The following is a 20,558-nucleotide window of genomic DNA, read 5'->3' as shown; positions in this document are numbered from 1 at the left end:
TCTTCAACCATAGTTTTAATTCAGCCAGCCAAGCGAAAACCACAGTTGTCTACGTCTGAATCTAAATTTTGTTTTGAGTAAACAAAACCTCAGTTTCCAGAGTTACTCAATGACAAAATTACAGTTTGCCCAATAGGCCTTTACTAAATCCCCAGTTAAATCCCTGCACAGGTTGTAGTTATTATGCTTCATCCTATTATGAAAACATCTACGTCCTGGAAAGTATGCGAGCACACTGGTATATTTTAGGGTTTTTTGAATCTGTATATACCCATAGAATATCCAGTCCTCCTGTTTTTCTGCCTTCTGCAATTCTGTCCACTATCACTTAAGCAGGTAAATGATAAACACATTAGAATTTTACATTGTAAATACCATGGAAGTGTTTGTTGAGTACTTGCTTGTGTGTTTCCACTTACAACAAATTCTGTAGCTTTCTATACTTTGGAAAAAAAAAAAAAAAGATTTACAGTGAGTAAAGTAATCAGCAAGTGAACAAGGCTTTGGCACTGAGAGAGCCTGTTTTCCATTGCAGGTACATGTCAACTTTGTATTCACACCCGGATTTTCCAGAAAAAGGACCAAAGGAGATTAATCAAGAATTGATGAACTCTGTCAGTCACAACCCGCTTCTGCTGCTCACTCCTCAGAAAGTCAAACGCTACATTGAAGCACTGTGGAATAAAAAAAGCTCAGGGCAGCCAGTCACCTTTACTGATATCTTTGGAATGCTTATAGGTGAAACGCTTATTCATAATGTGAGTGCATTTTTTTAATGAATATTAAAGCTGTGAAACTACTGCTTGTTTGATCTGTTGCTGTTTTGTTTTGTTTGTTTAAATTACCTTGATAAGTTTTTGCAAAGCGTATTTAGCAATAGGAATATTCGAAGTGACTGCTGAACAGATACTGGATAAGAAGCTTGTAAAATGCTTTCTGTGCTCTGGGGTATGTTTGGAATGGTTCTCGTTTCATTAAGAGCTAGGAGAATATACATTCATGTGCATGTGAATTCAAGTGCTGGATAATTGCAGCATGCTCTTAGTGTGCATATCATCCATAGAAGTTGCTGCTCGAGCATTTTCAACAAACAGTTATGCAATGTTGCAACATCTTTACACACGTTCTGCTAGGAGAGAAGCAGCAGTTACTTAACAAAATATTATTTTCAATGTGAAAGACCAGATCCACATCTCTAATACTAATTGTTTTTCTGAGAAGTGACACAATAGTAGTGTTTCACACTGTTGTATTTTATTATTGACAAATCCTATTTGACTGAATCAGTCACAGGCTTCAAGTTGAAATGAGTCAAGTAAGCAGAATTGAATTTGATCTTATCGTAAGATTGAAATGTGTTAATAGATTCGCAGACTTTTTAATGCACATGTTCATTTCATAAGTACATATGTTAGTTTTAAACATTAAAATACTGAAAAACAGGCAACACAGCAAAGGAATGTTGATGATCCTGTGAGGCTGGTTAGAAGTCCCTGTATGCTAAGGAGTTAAGCAAATGCACAGATGTTTAGCTGAAATCTGAACCTGACGCTGTCATTAAGTAAAGAATATAAAGCTCTTGGTTTTCTGCAGGTATCAAGTCCTAGTCCTATCTTCGTTCTTTTCTTGATTGCAGTCTCGATATGGGGGAGATGCAGGGCCCTTAGTTAGCCTCTTAGTGGTCCGTTTGCTTCTCCTAGCTTTTCCTGAGTTCCTAGGAGCAGCACAGACTGAAAAACATTACATGATTGTTAGTGGCTGTTCTGAATGAGAGGTTTTTCCTTTAATGGTTTGCAGTATCAGCAGGGAAGAACCTGCACTGACCAACTGTACTGTTTCCTTTGTGATTATGTTATCTTGGATTCTACATAGACTGCAGTGAAAGTAAAGCCTCCTATTTATTTCCAAGGAATCTACAACAGATACAAAGAGCACAGTGGCACTGTTTGACAGAGAAAATTCTCAGCTACAAAACACTCTTTTTCAGCATGTCACCGCTATTACTTGTGCATCTTTACCAGTGATGAAGTGATGCCTCTGTGTCACAATGGTAAAAGTCTGCATGGCTGTCTGGAACATGACTTGTCTTTCACATTTCTGTCACCACCACCTCACTGTGCTCACATTCACTGATTGGCCTCCTTAAACGTTCACAAGCGTCAGTGAATGTCAGCGGATGCCATTTTTTTCTGCATGGAGGCTTTCAGTTTCACTCCTTTCCTTCATGTATACATCCATGTCAGGCACTATTCTATCAGACTGCCCCTCTGCTGCCAGCTGTCACACAGCAACAACATGTAACAGGATTTTGGTGTGAAGGTACAACCTCTTTTGCCATCCCACCAACATCTGCATCTGATGTGATGGACCAACAGCATAACATAGGAGGCATTATTTTCTGAGTAGCTCTCATATAACTCATGCTTGTATAATCTTTCTATCAACTCTTTGCCCATCCCTTTCCTCCTGAGTTATCAAGTCTTTGAAAGGGTTGATAGCAGCAGGACAAGGGGAAATGGTTTTATATTGAGGGAGGGAAGATTTAGGTTGGAAGTCAGGGGGAAGTTCTTTACAGAGAGAGCAGGGAGGTGCTGGAACAGCTGCCCAGAGAGGCTGTGGATGCCCCGTCCATCCCTGGAGGTGTTCAAGGCCAGCTTGGACGGGGCCCTGGGCAGCCTGGGCTGGTATGAAATGTGGAGGTTGGTGGCCCTGCATGTGGCAGGGGGGTTGGAGATTCATCATCCTTGAGGTCCCTTCCAACTTGGGCTGTTCTGTGATTCTGTGTGATTCTGAGTTGTACAGATAAAATACATTCAACCAAATTGTTTCCTTTTACAAGTTCTTCTGTTTTATTGGAATTATTTTGTCCATTTTCGAGAGAAATTGAGTAGTCTCCAAAAGTATCAGCAGGCTGTCACAGGATCTCTTTGGATGTAACTTCTTTCTTTTCACACAGAGAATGGACACCACTCTGAGTGACATGAAGGAGAAAGTCAATGAAGCACAGTGTGCTCTTCCACTCTTTACATGTCTCCACGTCAAACCAGATGTCTCAGAGCTTATGTTTGCAGGTATGTTTTCAATCTGTCTGCGTAATCATTTATAACCAGGAATGAGAAGTGCATGAGTAAAAAAAGGAAAAGCCTGTTTTTGTTTTTTTTTTTTCTAACTTCTGAGAATAATTGTGTCGTGTTACTTGAATGCACTTCATTTTCCTTGTGGCAAGGACTAGGTAAGAACCTGGCATTTTGTTAAACATTCTTTTGAATTTATCAGGAATTCACAGTGCTATGAACTGACTACAGAGAGTTCTCGTTTAAAACAAGAATAGGAACCTGTGATAAAAAATGTACCAAAGCAAAACATAATCATAACAGTTCTGAGTGTTAGGAGAGATGTTGATGAAATAGACATGTTTGTGCTCAGTGGCTACTGGGAATCTGACAGTAGAACCTGCAAGGATCAGTGAGCACGTCCTTATGTGTGTACTTGGTTGCTGGGGTCAGTATGTGGACGCAGTCTATCAGAGCAAAGCAGCTTTGAGAAGAGATGTTGAATACTTCTATTCCTTATGGCATAGCCCGGAGCTGAGGTTTTGCTTGTCTTGTAAGGTGCATCTTTTCCTGACCCTATTACCAAGTAAATCAGAAAGACAAATAGAGTGTATTTTAGATCAACTGCATAGACATAGGTGAGATCTTTCATGTTGTTTCAGAGTTGAGATACATTAGTTACATCAGGTAAGGTTCCTTGGAGGAGTGATGGTGCAAGATTTCCTGCAGCTGATAATTGCCCTCATGCCCCAGGCTCTGCATGCTTTCCCAGAACTCCTGACCCTGGCAGCGCTGGCTGTACCCAGAACTGCAGTAATCGCTGTAACTGAACATAATTACAGTGATCTAGTTGAAGACTGCTTCTTAAATACTTTTTTTTTTTAATTAAGATATCTTCCTAAATGATAAAAAGATACTGATATCCAGTGATATCCAGAGAGGAGTGGAGGACTTCTGACATTGGTACATTTTGGAACAAGCCACAGATGAGGAACTAACCCACTTGACAGGGAAACTCCTAGAAACACCTAAGTGTTTCTCATGGTATCAGATTCCATTCTCACTCTCTGTCTTTCAGTGTGAGACTTCTCTCTTGGGACACCGATTTGAGTGGCTATTGTCTCAGGGAGCTTCAGGAATGGCAGAAGAAGCTAAGGTTTTAAGACAGTTGCCTTATTTCTGTGAATAGAGTATGTTTTCAGAAATCATCATTAGTGCAAATAGAAAAATGAAAGCAGACAATCACAGATTTAAGTTAATTCTAATTCTAACTTGTTTCTCTACCAGCATGATTCTGAAATACATACCTTCCAAAGCTTGTTGGTGACATGAAAGGCAAATAGCTTTAAGTTCCTGGACTGGATCTTTAAAGGAATTTCCTTTTGTTCTAATAACTGAAAATTTATTTGTGGTGGTTTATTTGGAAAGTAGGATGCTTGATTCATGTAGTTAAGCATTGCCCCACGAAACGAAACTCATAGCAGTCATGATTAAATCTTTCTATTTGGGGACAGATGGTTAACTTTCCTCTTACTGTTTCAAATGAAACATTGAATACCTGCATGAGTGGATAGCATCCTGTGATCTGTGGGGATTTCTGAAAACTCTTCCTTTTGACTTTTTGCTTCAGGGTTGGTTCTAATCTATAATTACATAAGTGACCAAATTGATCACTATTAAAAATCTGCAAGATAAAGCAGATGACTAAAGTAGTGAAAATGTAAGGTATTTTTTATTTACTTTTGCTCAAAGATGAAGGAAATTCTCTAATAGAAACAGTTCCACTTGTACAAAAACAGTAGTTCAAAATCAACTAAAATACATTTTCTAGAGACATAAGCTGTAGAATGTAAATCACTTCTGGAATTTTCTTCTGAGGTCAGAAAATGCTCTGGAATATCTTGCTTTGTGTTTGAATGAATCTTCTATTTGTCAAGTTAGTGTATATATTAAAAAAATATTAACATATTTTGATACTAGTAACTTTCTGAAGTGCCTCTCAGCTTTGACTTATCTTGTTGCATTTCTAAGAAAACATTTTTGGTGTAACCTTAATGCCTCTGCTATAATCCTTCACAACATCACACTCTTTCTTGCCATGTTAAATAATTTTTCTTTTGCCTTTGTTGCTGTCGTCCACAATTTGGATAGCATATTTGATGGGATCACAGTGAAGGAAAAGAAACCTGGAACTAAGATCCATATTGGTGCTTTATGTAACAAGGAATCATATGGGACTAAGAGATGAAAACAAGATGACATTTTGTGTTTGCTGTTTTTTTCCTTTTGTTCTTCCAACCTTATATTTCTCCTCCAAATATTGTTGTAATAAGAGGGAATGGAAATGGCAATTCTTCCTTTGCTGTGACATAAGGCTGTTCTTCATTTGCAAACAAAATGTTCAAATCTGCACGATGTAAGAGACATTACTGGTGGTTCAGAGCCAATTTAATTCATATTTGTTACCTTGGATGGGAGCCTCAGCATTTATGTGTGAACATCCTCTGTTTCTATTCAGATTGAGATGGTGATGCAAATTTCTTATTTTGCAGACTGGGTGGAATTCAGTCCGTATGAAATCGGTATGGCGAAGTATGGCACTTTTATGTCTCCTGATTTGTTTGGAAGCAAATTTTTTATGGGAACAGTGGTGAAGAAATACAGTGAAAATCCTTTGCATTTCTTGATGGGTAAGTACGTGATGGAAGGAAACTTGAAACTAATTTTAATAGTTCATTAACAGATGCTTATAAAAACAAGCACAAAATATGGGAAGCAAGAAGTACCATTGTAGTTGGTGAGAAGACAAACATTTGGAAGATTTCACAGATGTGGAATGTCATTTCCTAGCTTTGGGTTTCTAGTAAATATGGGTTTGACATAATGTGTTCCATAATCACAAGTCTGTTCGGAATGAAAGCAACTACTTAAATATTGTAGTATGTGGTTGGCTTTTGTTTTTATTATTTCTTTTTTCTTCTTCTACCAGCCTCCATTCATTTTTTGTTTTCACTTTACAGGTGTCTGGGGCAGCGCGTTTTCTATATTATTTAACAGAGTGCTCGGTGTCTCCAATTCTCAAAACAAAGGTCCCACCATGGAAGAAGAACTAGGTAACTTTCATAAATAATTATACCATTAAGCAGAACAGTTCCTAACAAGATTCAGTGGACTCTCTGAAGAAAGATGGCACATTGTTGGTAGTGACTGGAAGGATGTGTAATGCAAGCAGTTTGAACTGCTGACATTGCTGGATCCTAGAGAGGGTAGGGAAAGAAAACTAGACTTTTCTTACTTTCTTTTCTGATCAGTGTCAGATGAACATCACATGCATATGTCTACCTATTATTTTCATAGAGGTGTAAGATTCTACCACTCTTATACTAATTTTTACAGACTGAAAGATGACAAGTGCTGTATAGTTGCTTTTATAATCTCTTGACATAGTGCTGCATTACTCTAGAAATTAGTCGAATAAACATAAGTTTTATCATTTCTGAATTGTTAGATTACTTATTTCTAATCACAAATCAGCTGCTGTTTTCTGATCCTTCACTTAATAATTTGGTGATTCTGTTTCCATTCCTAATGTACATATGGCAAAATAAGCGTAACAAAAGAATTGTAGTTTGCTTGGGTTAGACTGCTATTTGAGAATGCTGTTGATAAGGAAACAGCTTTTTAACACTTTTTTTCCTATTAAGAAGGCATTACAGGGAAATTTATCTAAAGCAATAGACAGATCATTTTTTTTAGAATGAAGTTGAAGATGATTAAAAACCAAATCCTTAAGCCCCTCAGCTGTATCTCTCTTCTAATAGATGTTACTTAGCTGTTTGATACTGTACTTCTTTATGGAAGAAAATGGGACCTGTGCCTTCAGGTTCATATACCTTGTACATATCATGAGCGTTAACAACCAAGGAGGGTGTCTGTTAATGAATTTGCTTCTAGAAGGGTTTATGTAATTGCTTATGATGTTGAGATACTGATTGTTATCTCCTACCACTGGCTAACGTCTGTATTTATTTCACATGTAATTTAAAAAGTGTACTCTAAGATGTTAAAATACTGGTTAGAGGAGAACCACAATCTGTTACCAGAGCTGCAGATGTCCCAGTACCTCAGTACCTCTAGAGTGTATGGCAAAATGCCAGCAGGCATCAGAAGAGCCATGGTTGTACAGAGAATCTGTTAGTCATACTTAGCAGCAGCAAACAAGCACTTTTTCTTAAGGTTTGCTTTACAGAGATGATGTAATGTCCTAAAACTGGATTTGTTATTTTTGTTATCTTCCTTTTTAATTACTGATATTGAATTTTCAACTGTTTTGTGTGACGTGGCTTTAGAATTTGTACATGTTTGTCTTTGGTATGTGTGTTGTATTTTATTGGCGTTTTTTGGATAGTGATTGAGGATCCCTCAGTATTAGAAAGTATTTAAGGAAAAATCCATGATGACAAGAGCTCTTTTGTTTTGTTATGTGATTTTATATAGCTACATATATCTTCAGAAAAAAAGCAACAATGGTAGTCATCTGTATTTGTTATTCTTTACAGAGATTAATAAAGCTGTATTTTTTTTTTTCAGTTGGCATTATGGTAAATCTCTCTCCAGTCTATATACTTACAGGAAATAGATTTTAACCTTGAGGTAAAATAACAGAGTGATATTACCATTGCTTTAATATGGCATATGGTGGAAATGACAACCTAAAAGATGAATGTATCATCATAGAATATGATGATAGAATATTCCAAGTTGGAAGTGACCCCCACAGATCACAGAGTTCAGTCATTGGCTTCACAGAGGACCACCCAAAACCCAAACCCTACTTCTGAGAGCAGTGTCCCAGTGCTCTCTGAGCTGCAGCAGTGTTCCTCTGTTTGAATATTAGCAGTGGATTAAGAGATCTCCTGTTGTCTTCCTAGTTTGCTAGGAGTTACTGAGACATTTAAGCTATACATCTGAATTTTACTTCAGCTGAATGTGTCAAATGTGATGCAGCAGCAGATAGTGTGTACTGCTTTAGGTTTTCCTTTTGTTGTTTTTTTTTTTTCTTTTTTTCCAACCTTTTGGTTAATCTGCTTATTTCAGGAGCTTAGCAAAAATTGCAAGCTAACAGCAATGTATTCTGATCAGATTCTGAACATAGAGATGTCCACAACAGATTAAATTTCTTAGCTGTGTTCTCTATTATGAAAAATATCACAGTTTTATGCCTCAAATTGGTTTGAAATTCTTAGCTATCCTGACAGTTAAGCTGTAGTAGTTCAAAGTAATTTTGTATTTCTTTAACAGAAAATATTAGACTAAAGCACCTTGTAAGTAATGACAGCTCAGACAGTGAAGATGAATCACAGCATCCAAAAGGTAAGGAAATCAACACATTTTATTTCATACTTTACTTTCTTCATCAGCTTTCTTGTAACATATTCAAATTTGAACGATGTTGTCAAATCCCATTTTCCTAAGTCTTATCAGCCTCTTGCAAGTGATAACAATGATAAAACTTAACTATTTAGCAGAAGGGTTTTAAAGGAGCCAGTGGCTCAGGAAAACAAAGATGTCTTGATCAAAAGCCCTCAGAAAGCCTTTGGCTTGACCTTGTGTCTCCTGCTCAGGTCAGTGAGTAAATGATTCTCTTGCATGCCTTCAGTCTTAGCATCCACCCAGCAAGGCTTCACAGTGATTTGCACTTTCACGTACATCCAAAATTCAGACTTTCTGAGCCAGTGATCTCCTGAAGTTCAGCAAGCAATGGAGCTCAGAGGCGTGCTTGAATTGTTATCTGCATAGCAAACTAGTACTACTCATTGTTATGAAGGGCTCCTTATCAAATATTTACTTGTGAATGGTTTACTTTGTGTTTCCAGTATTCATAGATATCTTCCAGCACCTGTACAAACAATATCTGGTACAGGAAATTCCTAGTGGTTGGCGTAGTGCTTTAAACAGTGCCCAAATCCAGTTTCCCAGAACAGGCACAACCATGTGCAGTAAGAAAAGATCCTACTGAAAAAATTCAGGCATCTGAACCACCTGAGGATGTGTGAGATTTCAGTTCAGGATCCGGTCTTATCCTAATAACATTTTCTGTACATGATGATACAGGGATAATAGTGATTTTCATCTGAAGAATTCAATTATTTTTTTAACAACTTAGGCAAGAATGGGAATGTGGCTCTGTGTGCTTATTTGTAATTTTAAAGTCTGCAGGAAGAAAAGAAAACCTTGTGAAATCTTGAGCCTTTGATTGGGTCATTAGCTGAGCTGAATGATTGCTTCTTCATTTCCCTTATGTGTAAAATAATAGGGAAGGGTGATATCACTTTTTATGCTGCAGATTTCCTGTTTAAGTACTAGAAGCTCTTATTTAAGCCAGCAAGAAACACTACATTTTTTTCACAGTTTGTAGCCATAGTGGAGGACAACCTACAGATCTGTGCTGTGTGCACTTGCTCATCTTCTATAGGATATTTTTCTATGGATATTGGACCTCAGAACTCCGTGGTGTTTGATGTTTGTTATCTCTCTTCTTGTTTAAAGAGCCTGAGTTTGAGTGATCTCAATGTACAAAGCAATGGAAAAGCTGTGTTATGGCAGGTTATAAATGGTCACACCAGTCCAAGTCATTTTAGCATTTATAACAGATATTTAGATATGTAGATATTTAAGACTGGACATTCAATTGTACTTCTTAAGTAAAATTAAATATTGATTATTATCTCTAGTGAAGTTATCTTTTTCAGATATTTTAGAATTTCTGTGTGATAGCATTCTCATTTATGCAGATATCACAGAATTTATATCTGATATCTACAACTTTATGCCTACTTCCGTATCCACTATGACTGTGAGGAATACATCTAACTCTGAGATTGTCTGCAGTTAAGTAAAATAGAAATGACCTCTATTTGAGCAGACCACCCAGAGCCAGTATAAATATTGTATCTCCACCTGAGAAAGGTGGACATACCTTGGTATTTTCCAGTGGCACAGTAAAGGGATGTGCTCAGGAGAACCAAACAAAGATTTTATGAAGATTCAGAGGCCTAGCTCTGGTTCCTTAAGGAAAGCTGGATTTCTAGCAGTCAGCAAAGGATGAAAGAGATATCAATATACATCCAGATGAATTTGAGTCTACAGTATACAGATATTGGTGACTCAAGTTTCTCACCTGAGTCTAGGACAGATAAAGTCATATTTTTCTTGCCTTTGCCATCCAGACTAGCTAAAATACAGCTCAGGTCATCTAACATAGTCCCAGCATGTTTTCCTGTTGGATATATCCACACTGCTATAGTGCAAATGAGAACATTCGCTGGCTTGTAAAGGTGACAGGATGATTTCTATCCATTCTCTCCATAAGCTCCTTCATTCAGTCTGTGGCTCTTTGAAAGAAGGCAGTGGCCTAGTTCTGCTTATTTTAATTGGTATTTTATTTCAAAAGACCTAGGAATTTTGGTTTAATACTTCACATGTTAATTAGCTTACCACTGAATTTTTTCTTTTGTCCTCTAAAGGTACTGAAAATTCAGAGGCAAATGAAGAGTATCAGAACAGCAGCCAAGAAAGCTGGGTGCAGCGAATGCTGATGGCTTTGGTGGGTGATAGTGCCCTTTTCAATACCAGGGAAGGACGTGCTGGGAAAGTGCACAACTTCATGCTGGGATTGAACCTCAACAGCTGTTACCCACTGTCTCCTCTGGCAGACCTCCTGACTCAGGAATCTGTGGAAGAAGATGAACTAGATGCAGCCGTTGCAGGTTAGTTTGCAGAAAGTCTGTGTTGCTGCATATTCATTGATTAAACTGTGTTCCTCAATATGGTAACATTTACTCAAACTACAGGGCTTACAACTGCTCTTGAACAAAGGTGGGACAACATTTCTCTATAAGCAGTCATGAGTACTGACCAGCACTGAAGGTTGTCAGATGACTGGGAGTCACAAAAAGCACTGCACAACAGTTTTGCCTGCCACCTACTTCCTGAATCCCCTGACAAGCTCTACAGCACAACTGCTACCATTTTGGCTTTGTTTTCAAGGAGATGCTGACAGAGGGGATCAAGCCATTTTTGTGTGTGGCACTCTTCATTAAGGCTGCTTCTTACTCACTTGGGCTGCTCCAAGGGACGGTCTGTGTTCTTTTCACAGGCTAAGCCTTTGGATGGAAGGAGAACCTCTCCTTCTCCTTCTACAGCTTTTCTGTAGCTTCTGACACTTTTGTTTTCCTCTGACAATCCTGTGGAGGCAGTGCACTTCTTTAGTTGAACATCCTTGTCTTCCTGACTCCATGTTCCTCCCAGTGTGACTGATTTGTCAGACGCATCTGCATTTCACAGTCTCAGGGGTTGGAAGGGACCTCAAGAGATCGCTGAGTCCAAACCCCTTGCGAAAGCAGGCACCCTACAATAGGTGGCACAGGTCAGCATCCAGATGGGGCTTGAATAGAAGGGGTTTCATAGAAGGAGACTCCACAACCTCTCTGGGCAGCTTGTTCCAGTGCTCCGTCACTGCAAAGAAGTTTGTCTGCATGTTAGTACAGATCTTTCAAGTTCAAGTTTTAGGCCATTACTCCTTGTCCTATTGCTACATACCACTGAGAAGAGCCTGGCCTCATCTGTTTTTCTCCCACCTCCCTTTAGATATTTATTAACATTCATCTGATCCCACCTCTCCCCCCGCCCCCTCCAAACTTCTTTTCCCCTTGCTAAACAGACCCTGGTCTTTCAGAATTTCCTCACACAGGAGATGCTCCAGGCCCTTCATCATCTTTGTGGTCCTCCACTGGACTCCTTGTCGGAGGTCCCTGTCTATTTTGTACAGGGGAGCCCATGGTCTGTGTGGCCTCATCAGGATAGAGCAGAGGGGGAGGATCATCTCCTTCAACCTGCTGGCCACGCTCTTTTTAATGCACTGCAGGACAGCATTGGCCTTCTTGGCCCCCAGGCCACACTGCTGGCTCATAGCCAACCTGTTGTCCAGCAGGACACCCAGACTCTTCTCCTGAGCTCCTCTCCAGCAGGTCAGCCCCCAACCTGTACTGATACACGCAGTTATTCCTGCCCAGGTACAAGACTCTACACTTGCTCTTATTAAACCTCATCAGGGTCCTTCTATACCCAATTTCATCTTGTCATAAGCAGGAAGCAAGCATGCTGGTGGCAAACTTGAATTTAAGAAAAAAATCAATTTGCAGAAGTTGTTCAGTGCCTTTCCCCACCCCTCTGCATGAACTGCATGGTGAATAGGACAGTAGGTGTAGAGAATTAGGTATCACATTTAATTAGCATTTCAAAGACTTCCTATTGGCAGTGTTAATTACACTCTGCTCAGTGAAAGCCTCTGAATTTCTGAGTTTTCTTTTGTCTCTGGTGCACTTTTTTTCTTCCTTAGTAGACAACAGAGCACTGCGTTATGGATGTGGTTTTCCCTATAGAGAAGTTAAGTCACAGTCAAGATACAGTGTGGAGTTTCTGTGGTACAAACTGCAATGCTTGTAGATTATTATTGACATCTTTCAAGTCAAGGAGCTGCCATTCTCTGTTCCTTTCATGTTCTTGTGTGGCAGCACAGCACTGTCAACCATGTTATAACAGTCACTTCAGTCCCTATTTTCTATCCAGAGGAAATAGATTGTCTCAGTCAGTCATTAGGCAATAGTAAATACCAGATGTCATTTAAAAGCTTAAGGAGCAGGCGCTGTCTAATGTGTATTTGTTAATGTAACAAATCCCTTTGAGTGGTTGTATAGTAATTTCCATCTGTATTCCACTTTCTAAATATTTCTACCATCTCAGAGGTGTTTACAACTGGGTAATCTTAATATTTATAATGGTTCTAAAAGAGGCAGGAAAGCGGGTAGTAAACTTACGGTTGGAAAAAGTGACAGTTGATGAGAATTTTGCATAATTAAGACACGTGGATAATCTTCAATATCAACTATCAGCTTCCTGGATTTTAATTTCAGTTGAAGTAAAATGCAGGCTTGACAGAATGAGTCTGTTTCTCTGAGGCAATTACTTGACTGTCTGTCACCTGAAAATTCTTGGGCTAAAATGTCTGGTGGAAGTTTGCTATAGCTGCAAGTTTTTAGTGTTTTTTGGGAGCCCAGGCTCATAAACCTGAATTAACAACTAAAAATCTAACATCTGTGAATGGCTCCAATGTAGCCAGGAGTAATAAAAAGCCAAAACAAAGCACAAAATGTCAGCAGTTAATCTAAAAATTAATCATTCAGTAATGCAGAACGTATCCATTTTTTAATGCTGCTGGTGAATTTTGCTAATAGCTGTAAGAACCTGGGAATCCAGAGGAATAGATAGAAAAGAAACTTAGGAATAAATTTGAAATACCATGTATTACCATGGCACTGGTTGCATTTAAGCACTGCATATTTATTCCTATCAGTAAGAATTTTCCTAGCAGCTTGAGTACAGAGAAGTCTGGATTTCTTAAACTTCGCTTTTATTAACCCCAAACAGAAAAGTAAATGAATCAAAATGTATATGAACAGAAAAGTAAATGAATCAAAAAGTAATGTTTTACATCTCCAGTAATCTCAAGCCTTTCACAGACTCATGCTCTGGGAGTTCAGCATGGGTGTGCAGTCTGCTTAGAAAGAAACACTCCTACAGACCAGATTCTGTTCTTGTGACAATCAGTGGGATTACTGCTGCCTAAGTCAGTGGGCCAGCATCTAACTCCTTAAGCACTGAAGCAGAGAGTGTACATGAGAAAACTGCTCTTGCAGTGGGCTCATTAAGAGTTATAAATTGGTGAAAATGCCAGTCTAGCACCTGTATTTGAACTGTATTGTGATTTTGTTTTTTTTCATGTGTGTGCTCTACTTTGTGAATTCTGTCTCTTTGGTGCTTACATCCCCAGCTTATATAATGAAAATACTTGGCATCATTTTGCTGCGGATTCCATTTGTACTGAGAGTTTTTTTAACTGACTACAAATATGCTTCAAAGTTTACGTTTCTTGAGCAGTTTCATTGTGAATTCAGAGTTGTTTTATTTCTGTGCCTTAATATTACAACACACCAAAATTCCTTGAGAAAATGCCATACGAATAACAATAGGGGAAAAAAAAAACAACTTACAATTTCCACTTCCTTACTTATAATCTCCACTTCCTTGCTTCATTATTTATGGAAACTCTGCTATAGTAAATGCACGTCAATAGCAAATGCCCTTTTCATCCTCCTTACTTTCATTGAAGCTGCCATCTGTGACAAAGTTTGGTCGCTAGAGCACAGTATTTTTTTATTTCCAAGCAGCTCTTGTTTATTTCCAAGCTGGCTGTATATCCGATTGCTGCAGACCAGGCAAGCATTTCGTGCTTCTCTCTGTGGCTGTTCCGTGACCTGAAAGCTTCTCTTCATACAGATACATCTTTCAGAAGAGCAGTCTGCCTGATCTGAAAATTCACATCCTAGGCTCTCAAAGCATAAATATTATTTCAGCCTTCACTCTATCTCATAATGGTGGGCTGACGTAGCGGGGCTACTGGAGTACGTGGTGTGATAGTCCTGGGAGCGCGTGTTGTAAAATATAAATGGAATAAAGGTTTCTTATCCAGCCCTTTAAAATAACTGCAGCATAGGGTATAAAGTAAGCAGTGCTTCATTCAGCATGGTTCAGTCTGGCAGCTTGTCTTACCTCACTGGTTCTACTGCTGGCCTCCATCTCCATCATGTAAATCCAACCAAACTACATGCTTAGTCTGCCCTTAAGTTCAGGACGTTAAAATAAAATAACTACTGGATAATCTTCACTGCGTTTTTAATTCTGGACACACAGCATGGACGTAGGTTATGTTTTGGAACTTTTCTTCTCAGTTCAAAAACTAGATTTACTTCTAAAAGATACTGTGATTAAAAAAAAAAAAAAGCTCTAAAATTGAATTTCTCCTGTTATTACAGGAGTCCATGAATAATGATAACAGTCCATGTGGTCGTTATAAATTCAGTGATGATGTTACAATGCTTTATCCTATTAAGTATCTTAACAATTATGTTATGATAAGTTGGAAAATAGTATCCCAAACACTGTCTCCATAGAGCTGTCTTGTTTTTGGTAGGGGATTTATGTATGCAGTAGCATAAAAAATACAGGAGGTGGTACAAACTTAATTTAAAAGATCACCGTTAACTTGATTTGGCTTCAAACTCAAGTTTTATTAAAAAAATCTAATACAAAACTTGACCAAAGATGTTTTTTCAATTGTTGGGAATTCTAGCAAGAACAAAGGTTTAAAATGAATAATTTTAGATTGTTTGAAATACAGTCTTCAAAAAAGGAGAGGGAGATCAGAACTGTTTTAATTGTGCTAGAGGTGTGTGTAGTAAGTGTATCTTTTCAATGGCAAATATTGGATCGTAAGTAATTCGATAAATTCTAATATAATTTCATTGATTTATGCTGATTAACAGATATGAAATATACCTGTTTTTCAAATAAGTCTCTTATTCAGCTCTTTAGCACCAAGCAGTAATTTGACGATGTTTTTTATAGGAATCAGAGCAAATATGAGGAAACTGGTGAGTCATTTTTTTAATCATTTTTTATCCAACTGCAGTTTAGGGAATAATAATAACAGAACTAAAAAAATACTATAAATGTTTTGCTGCTCATAGCAATATTTTTTTCTCATGGATCTTGAAATGAAGAAAGAAGTTTGTTCTTTCAAACTGGAATTTGAATCAGATTTGATCTTCTTTTTTTCACGTTAAAATATTTTTCTTTCAGATAATTTCTACCACTAATAGGTAGATGATAGTAAATTTAGTCATACAAGAAATAGTTGCAGCATTCTATTCAGCATTACTTAGATTACACTGCCCTCTATAGATATTGTAATTTGTTTTTAGTTAAAAAGCTAAACCATGAATCAGAAATACTTTTAAAATCTGGAGCTAGAAATAATTGTCAGGAGCAAATTTTTACCTACTTATAGGGATGGTTTAACAGTATCCAGAGGATTGGATAGCACAAAAACACCCGCCAAAACTCACTTGGTTTTCCTGAGTGGCACCCAGAGAATATTGGGATTGAAAGGAAAACATCATTTTCCTCAGCCTTCCATTTGGACATCGATGGAATAACTTGACTCAGAAGGAATCTTAAATTAGGTTGTCTAGTTTGAAAACATTAGGCGTAGGAACTATTTTATAATGACAGTAAGTAGCTAATTCTGTCCACTGCTTAATTTCAGATGTGAATATGGGTTACAGTAATGAGGTCATGAGGTTTGGAGTGGGTTGAGAAGCAAGTTGTTTGACTTGTCATCCTGAACAGTCAGGAACAGACAGAGACAACCAGTTCCCCAGAGCAGATCCACTTTGAAGCTCTGTGGGCAAATTCCAGTTATTTGGGTGAAGAGGAGCTGGAAAGAACAGAAGGTTTAGGTGAGAAACTTGGGGAGAAGGCTAGGCAGGGATTGTAGGGCATGGGATATACTTTAGGATTCTATCTTGGCATCCCACAAACACTTTCCTTTGTGTCTTGTGTTGTTGGGTATAAGGGATAAAGCTAGTAAGGCCAGGGATAGCTGGGCATCTGTCCTCACCAGTTACACCTTGAGCCACTTCTGCTTCTGCCTTGAGGCAGGGAGTTGCTGCACATGACCTATTGGGACCATCCCACCTGTTTCTTTTTCTGCTTCTCTAGTTGATGAGATTTAAGGTGATATATGTGTTCTTTTAATGATTAGCTGGAATACTGAGCATTTTAAAGTTTCTAGATTCTTCATTACTTGGGGAAACATTAAAAACTCCATCAAAATTGCAGTTTTTAATTGATTGATGTGTTCCTGTTTTGTTTTGTTTTCATTTGTTCTGCATAGATCCTGATGAGTTTGAGAGGATATATGAGCCACTAGATGTGAAGAGCAAAAAGATTCACATTGTGGACAGTGGTCTTACATTTAACCTTCCATATCCACTTATCCTAAGACCTCAAAGAGGAGTTGATCTCATCATCTCTTTCGATTTTTCAGCAAGGCCAAGTGATTCCAGTCCGCCTTTCAAAGTAAGTAAGATAGGGTATTCTCTTATTTGCATTAATAAATTTAAGTTAAATTTTATTTTTCTAGTTGAACTGGTTGCTCACTTAACGCTGGCAATTCTGTCTGTCTACAGCATTAAAGCAATTTGTTTCCACACCAAGGCAGAATATTCCACTCTGCCTCAGTTCCTGTTTACATGACTTACACAAGACAAGTGACACAAAGTAGAAGAATGTAATTTGCATCTCTGCAAACCACTATTTAGAGTAGTAGCTGTGTTGCTTTTTATGAAAGTCTTGCTGTCATGCTGAATTGCTGATTTTATATCAGTAGTTAACAGTTAAGTTTACTGTTGTGCTTTTAGATCTGTACAGCTGTTCTCTTCTGTGATGCAAACTAATGTTTTTCTGTCGTTGCCTTGTCAAAACAGGTTTTCACTCAGCTACTCTGGTATTGCTAAATGTATAACATTTTGTAAATGAAACTACCTGTTCATTTTCATCTCTCTAGGATAATCCCTGTGCTGTTTTAAGTAGTATGCCTAAATGTGTTCATGCCAAAGCAAAAACCACAGAAAAGTACAGATTAAATACAGAATAAATACACCTGCTTACTTTCTTTAGCAGGTGTAGAAAGCATGGCTGTTAGGCCACACAGTCTGTACAAGTTCTGCATCCAGACAGCTGCAGCTGATCAAAAAAAGGTTAATGTTGAATGATTTGATAGCTGATAAAGAAACAGCAGCACTTCATAGTCTATTGTGAGGATCTTAAAGAATAGGGAACATTTATTTGAAACCCGAGTGAATTTTAATAAATAAGTTTTAAGGAAACCAAGAAAGCATGCTAATTGAGGAACACCTGGTGTTCTTTGTTAGTGTACAGGCAACTTTTAATTAGAACAAAGAAAGAGCTTTTTTTTTCCTTCTGACTATCAAGGAACGAAACCTCAGAACAACATTAAGATCACAGTTTTCAAATGCAAAGAAAAGCAAAAGGACTAGAAAAGAATAACTTCATAATCTCCAGGTGTCTTGGGGGCTGCTGGAAAGAGTAGAACTCTGAGAGGAATTGGAGTAGTGCCAGGACCTTTCATTTTGATTCAATCCCAGAATCGTCTTTCTTCCTCTAAGTATTTATTCATTTAAAAATTTCTTTCCTAATTTGTCATGACTACCTTCCATATCAGCTGGATTTACTAATACAATTCTGTCATCTCTTCTGAAACATTTATTACGCTCTTTTTTATGTTCTGCACATGGGGCCTACGTAGAAGGCTCTACGTAGTTGTTTCTATTACTTTTCCTATGCATTGAGCCTTCTATCTCAATCCGTTGCAGTTTTCTGTGCCATTTTGGTGAACATATCTGGATGGTGTCCTGAAAGTTTTTCTGTAAACTCTAAGTTTGAAAAGGTGAATTCATTTTACAAAAGAAAGGACAGTGAGAAAATTAAATGATGCCTTGGGATTTTAGTGGTAAATGGTAAAGCTGCTGTTGAAGGGAATGATTCTTTTGTTCCTGAAGCACCAATACGCGTATAATAAAAATAGTGATGTACCTCTAGCTAATGCGCATAGAGCCCACCACATAGAGGCAGAGGTTGCATGATAATGGCCTAAAGGACAGGAACAGGTTTTGTTTACTGGCTGTGCATAGTGCTATGAAGAGTAGATATCAGTTTAACAGTTGGGCTTGTTCTGTCTATGGTAGCACTCTGATACGCTTTTAGTACTCTACCACATTGGAAAATCAGCCAGCTGAAGTCAGTGGCTCCACACTTGTTTTATTGTTTTATGGTTTTACACCCACTGTCTCTTAATCTCTTGTGTATCCAAAACATTTGCTCCAAGAAAGGTCCTATTTCATTTAAAACCAAGACTGAATATGTTGATTTTCCTTCCCCTCCCTTTCACACACCCTCGTTAAATGCTTTTGAGTCATTATTTGCAAATTATTTTGTTTACTGACTTGTTAGAAGGAAAAAAAGACTGTTTTCTAGACTCTTTTGCTTAGCATGCTTTCAAATGCTCCCCTGTGTTGTGATGTGACTGGGAACATAACAATGCGTAGACTTGTGTTTATTAACTCTCACTGGTTTCCATAGTGCTGATACTCAGTTTGCAAGTAAAATTACAAATGTTTTTTTCCTACCTGTCAACTCTGTAAATTCAAATGAAGATTTATTTGACAGACCAATTCTTTCCTTCCTGTGAATCATCCCTGGTGATGAGGATTGGGCAGACTGAGTTAGCTGCTCGGTTTGCTGTACTGGGTCTTCTGTACAAAGATCAGCTTGATTAGTTCTTCTGCAGTAAAGAAGTATGAGTTAATAAAATTGCTTCTAGGACTGACATCTGGTTGAACTGCATCCTTCCAAAGAAAAATCCTGCTTTTCAATGAGTGCTTATATGCATCTTGTTTCTTTTCAGGAAATTTTACTTGCTGAAAAATGGGCCAAAATGAACAAGCTTCCTTTCCCAAAAATAGATCCAAATGTTTTTGATCGAGAGGGCTTGAAGGAGTGCTATGTTTTTAAACCAAAGGATACCTCTTCAGAGAAGGATTGCCCAACTATAATCCATTTTGTACTGGCAAACATCAACTTCCGGAAGTACAAAGCTCCAGGTGAGCAAATTGTTTGGGATGCTGTATCTAGCTGTTCCTTTAAAAATGTTTCATGGCAAAGTGATTAGAGGCCAGAAATTTTTTTGTCTTTGAAGTGTCTGTTATGTTTAGGACTGTTATGTTTAGTCTGTTATGATTAGGACTTTCAAAAACCCTTAAAAGGTAAGATGGTAAGTCTTAGATTGTGTTTGTGTTTTGCTTTTGTATGCAGGTCTTCCAAGAGAGACAAAGGAAGAGAAGGAATTTGCTGACTTTGACATTTTTGATGATCCTAATACACCATTCTCTACCTTCAACTTCCAGTATCCCAATGAGGCTTTCAAGAGGCTTCACGATTTAATGGAGTTCAACACCCTCAATAACTTAGATGTATGTATGCCAGTGTTGAAGGGTCTTAAACTATCTAGATTGTTAAAAGAGGGGAACAGATGATCTAAGTAAAGCCCTTTATCAGCTATACTGATGGTACAGAGGTTTTATTTCAGTATTTACCTGATAATTTCGAAATACAAGGTGCTTTCTCTATTTAGTTGTGCCCCTTGTTTTCTCAAAATTGAGGCTGGATCAAAGCCATTTATAGCCAGTGGGGGCTGGATTAAGCTCACGATAGGCTCTATATGAGCTTATGTAGAAGTGCGCTGATGATGGGTGCACACACAACAAACTGTGGTATGATTGACTTGTGTCCTTCCAGCATGGGAAGGAATGTAGAGAATCAGGTCACTGTAGGTAATACAGTGACTGGAATTACACGAAGAAAGTTGGATGGGATGCATAGGGGGAACAGGACGAGTAGAATTTGGTCTTCTCACCTGACCTCTATTTCTGATGTTCTGTAATACCAATTTTATAGGAAGCATTA

At 38.1% G+C, this 20,558-nt stretch overlaps 1 protein-coding gene across 7 annotated transcripts in view; it reads left to right on the top strand.

Annotated features, from left to right (window-relative positions):
• Nucleotides 1-20,558, top strand: part of PLA2G4A (phospholipase A2 group IVA) — a 107,310-nt gene that overhangs the window by 83,377 nt on the left and 3,375 nt on the right. For all 7 annotated transcript variants that reach the window (XM_052665678.1, XM_052665677.1, XM_052665682.1 and 4 more), the window contains 9 exons: nt 536-758; nt 2,957-3,071; nt 5,606-5,743; nt 6,074-6,166; nt 8,355-8,426; nt 10,580-10,822; nt 16,909-17,093; nt 19,501-19,696; nt 19,908-20,065. In XM_052665678.1, the coding sequence (XP_052521638.1) occupies nt 536-758; nt 2,957-3,071; nt 5,606-5,743; nt 6,074-6,166; nt 8,355-8,426; nt 10,580-10,822; nt 16,909-17,093; nt 19,501-19,696; nt 19,908-20,065 (1,423 nt within the window). The remainder of the gene's footprint in view (nt 1-535; nt 759-2,956; nt 3,072-5,605; nt 5,744-6,073; nt 6,167-8,354; nt 8,427-10,579; nt 10,823-16,908; nt 17,094-19,500; nt 19,697-19,907; nt 20,066-20,558) is intronic.

The sequence above is a fragment of the Tympanuchus pallidicinctus genome, unplaced genomic scaffold, assembly GCF_026119805.1.
Source record: "Tympanuchus pallidicinctus isolate F22 unplaced genomic scaffold, pur_lepc_1.0 scaffold7, whole genome shotgun sequence".
In the NCBI taxonomy this organism is placed as follows: domain Eukaryota; kingdom Metazoa; phylum Chordata; class Aves; order Galliformes; family Phasianidae; genus Tympanuchus; species Tympanuchus pallidicinctus.
The sequence above is the reverse complement of the archived record's forward strand: the minus strand, read 5'-3'. Positions and strand labels throughout refer to the sequence as shown.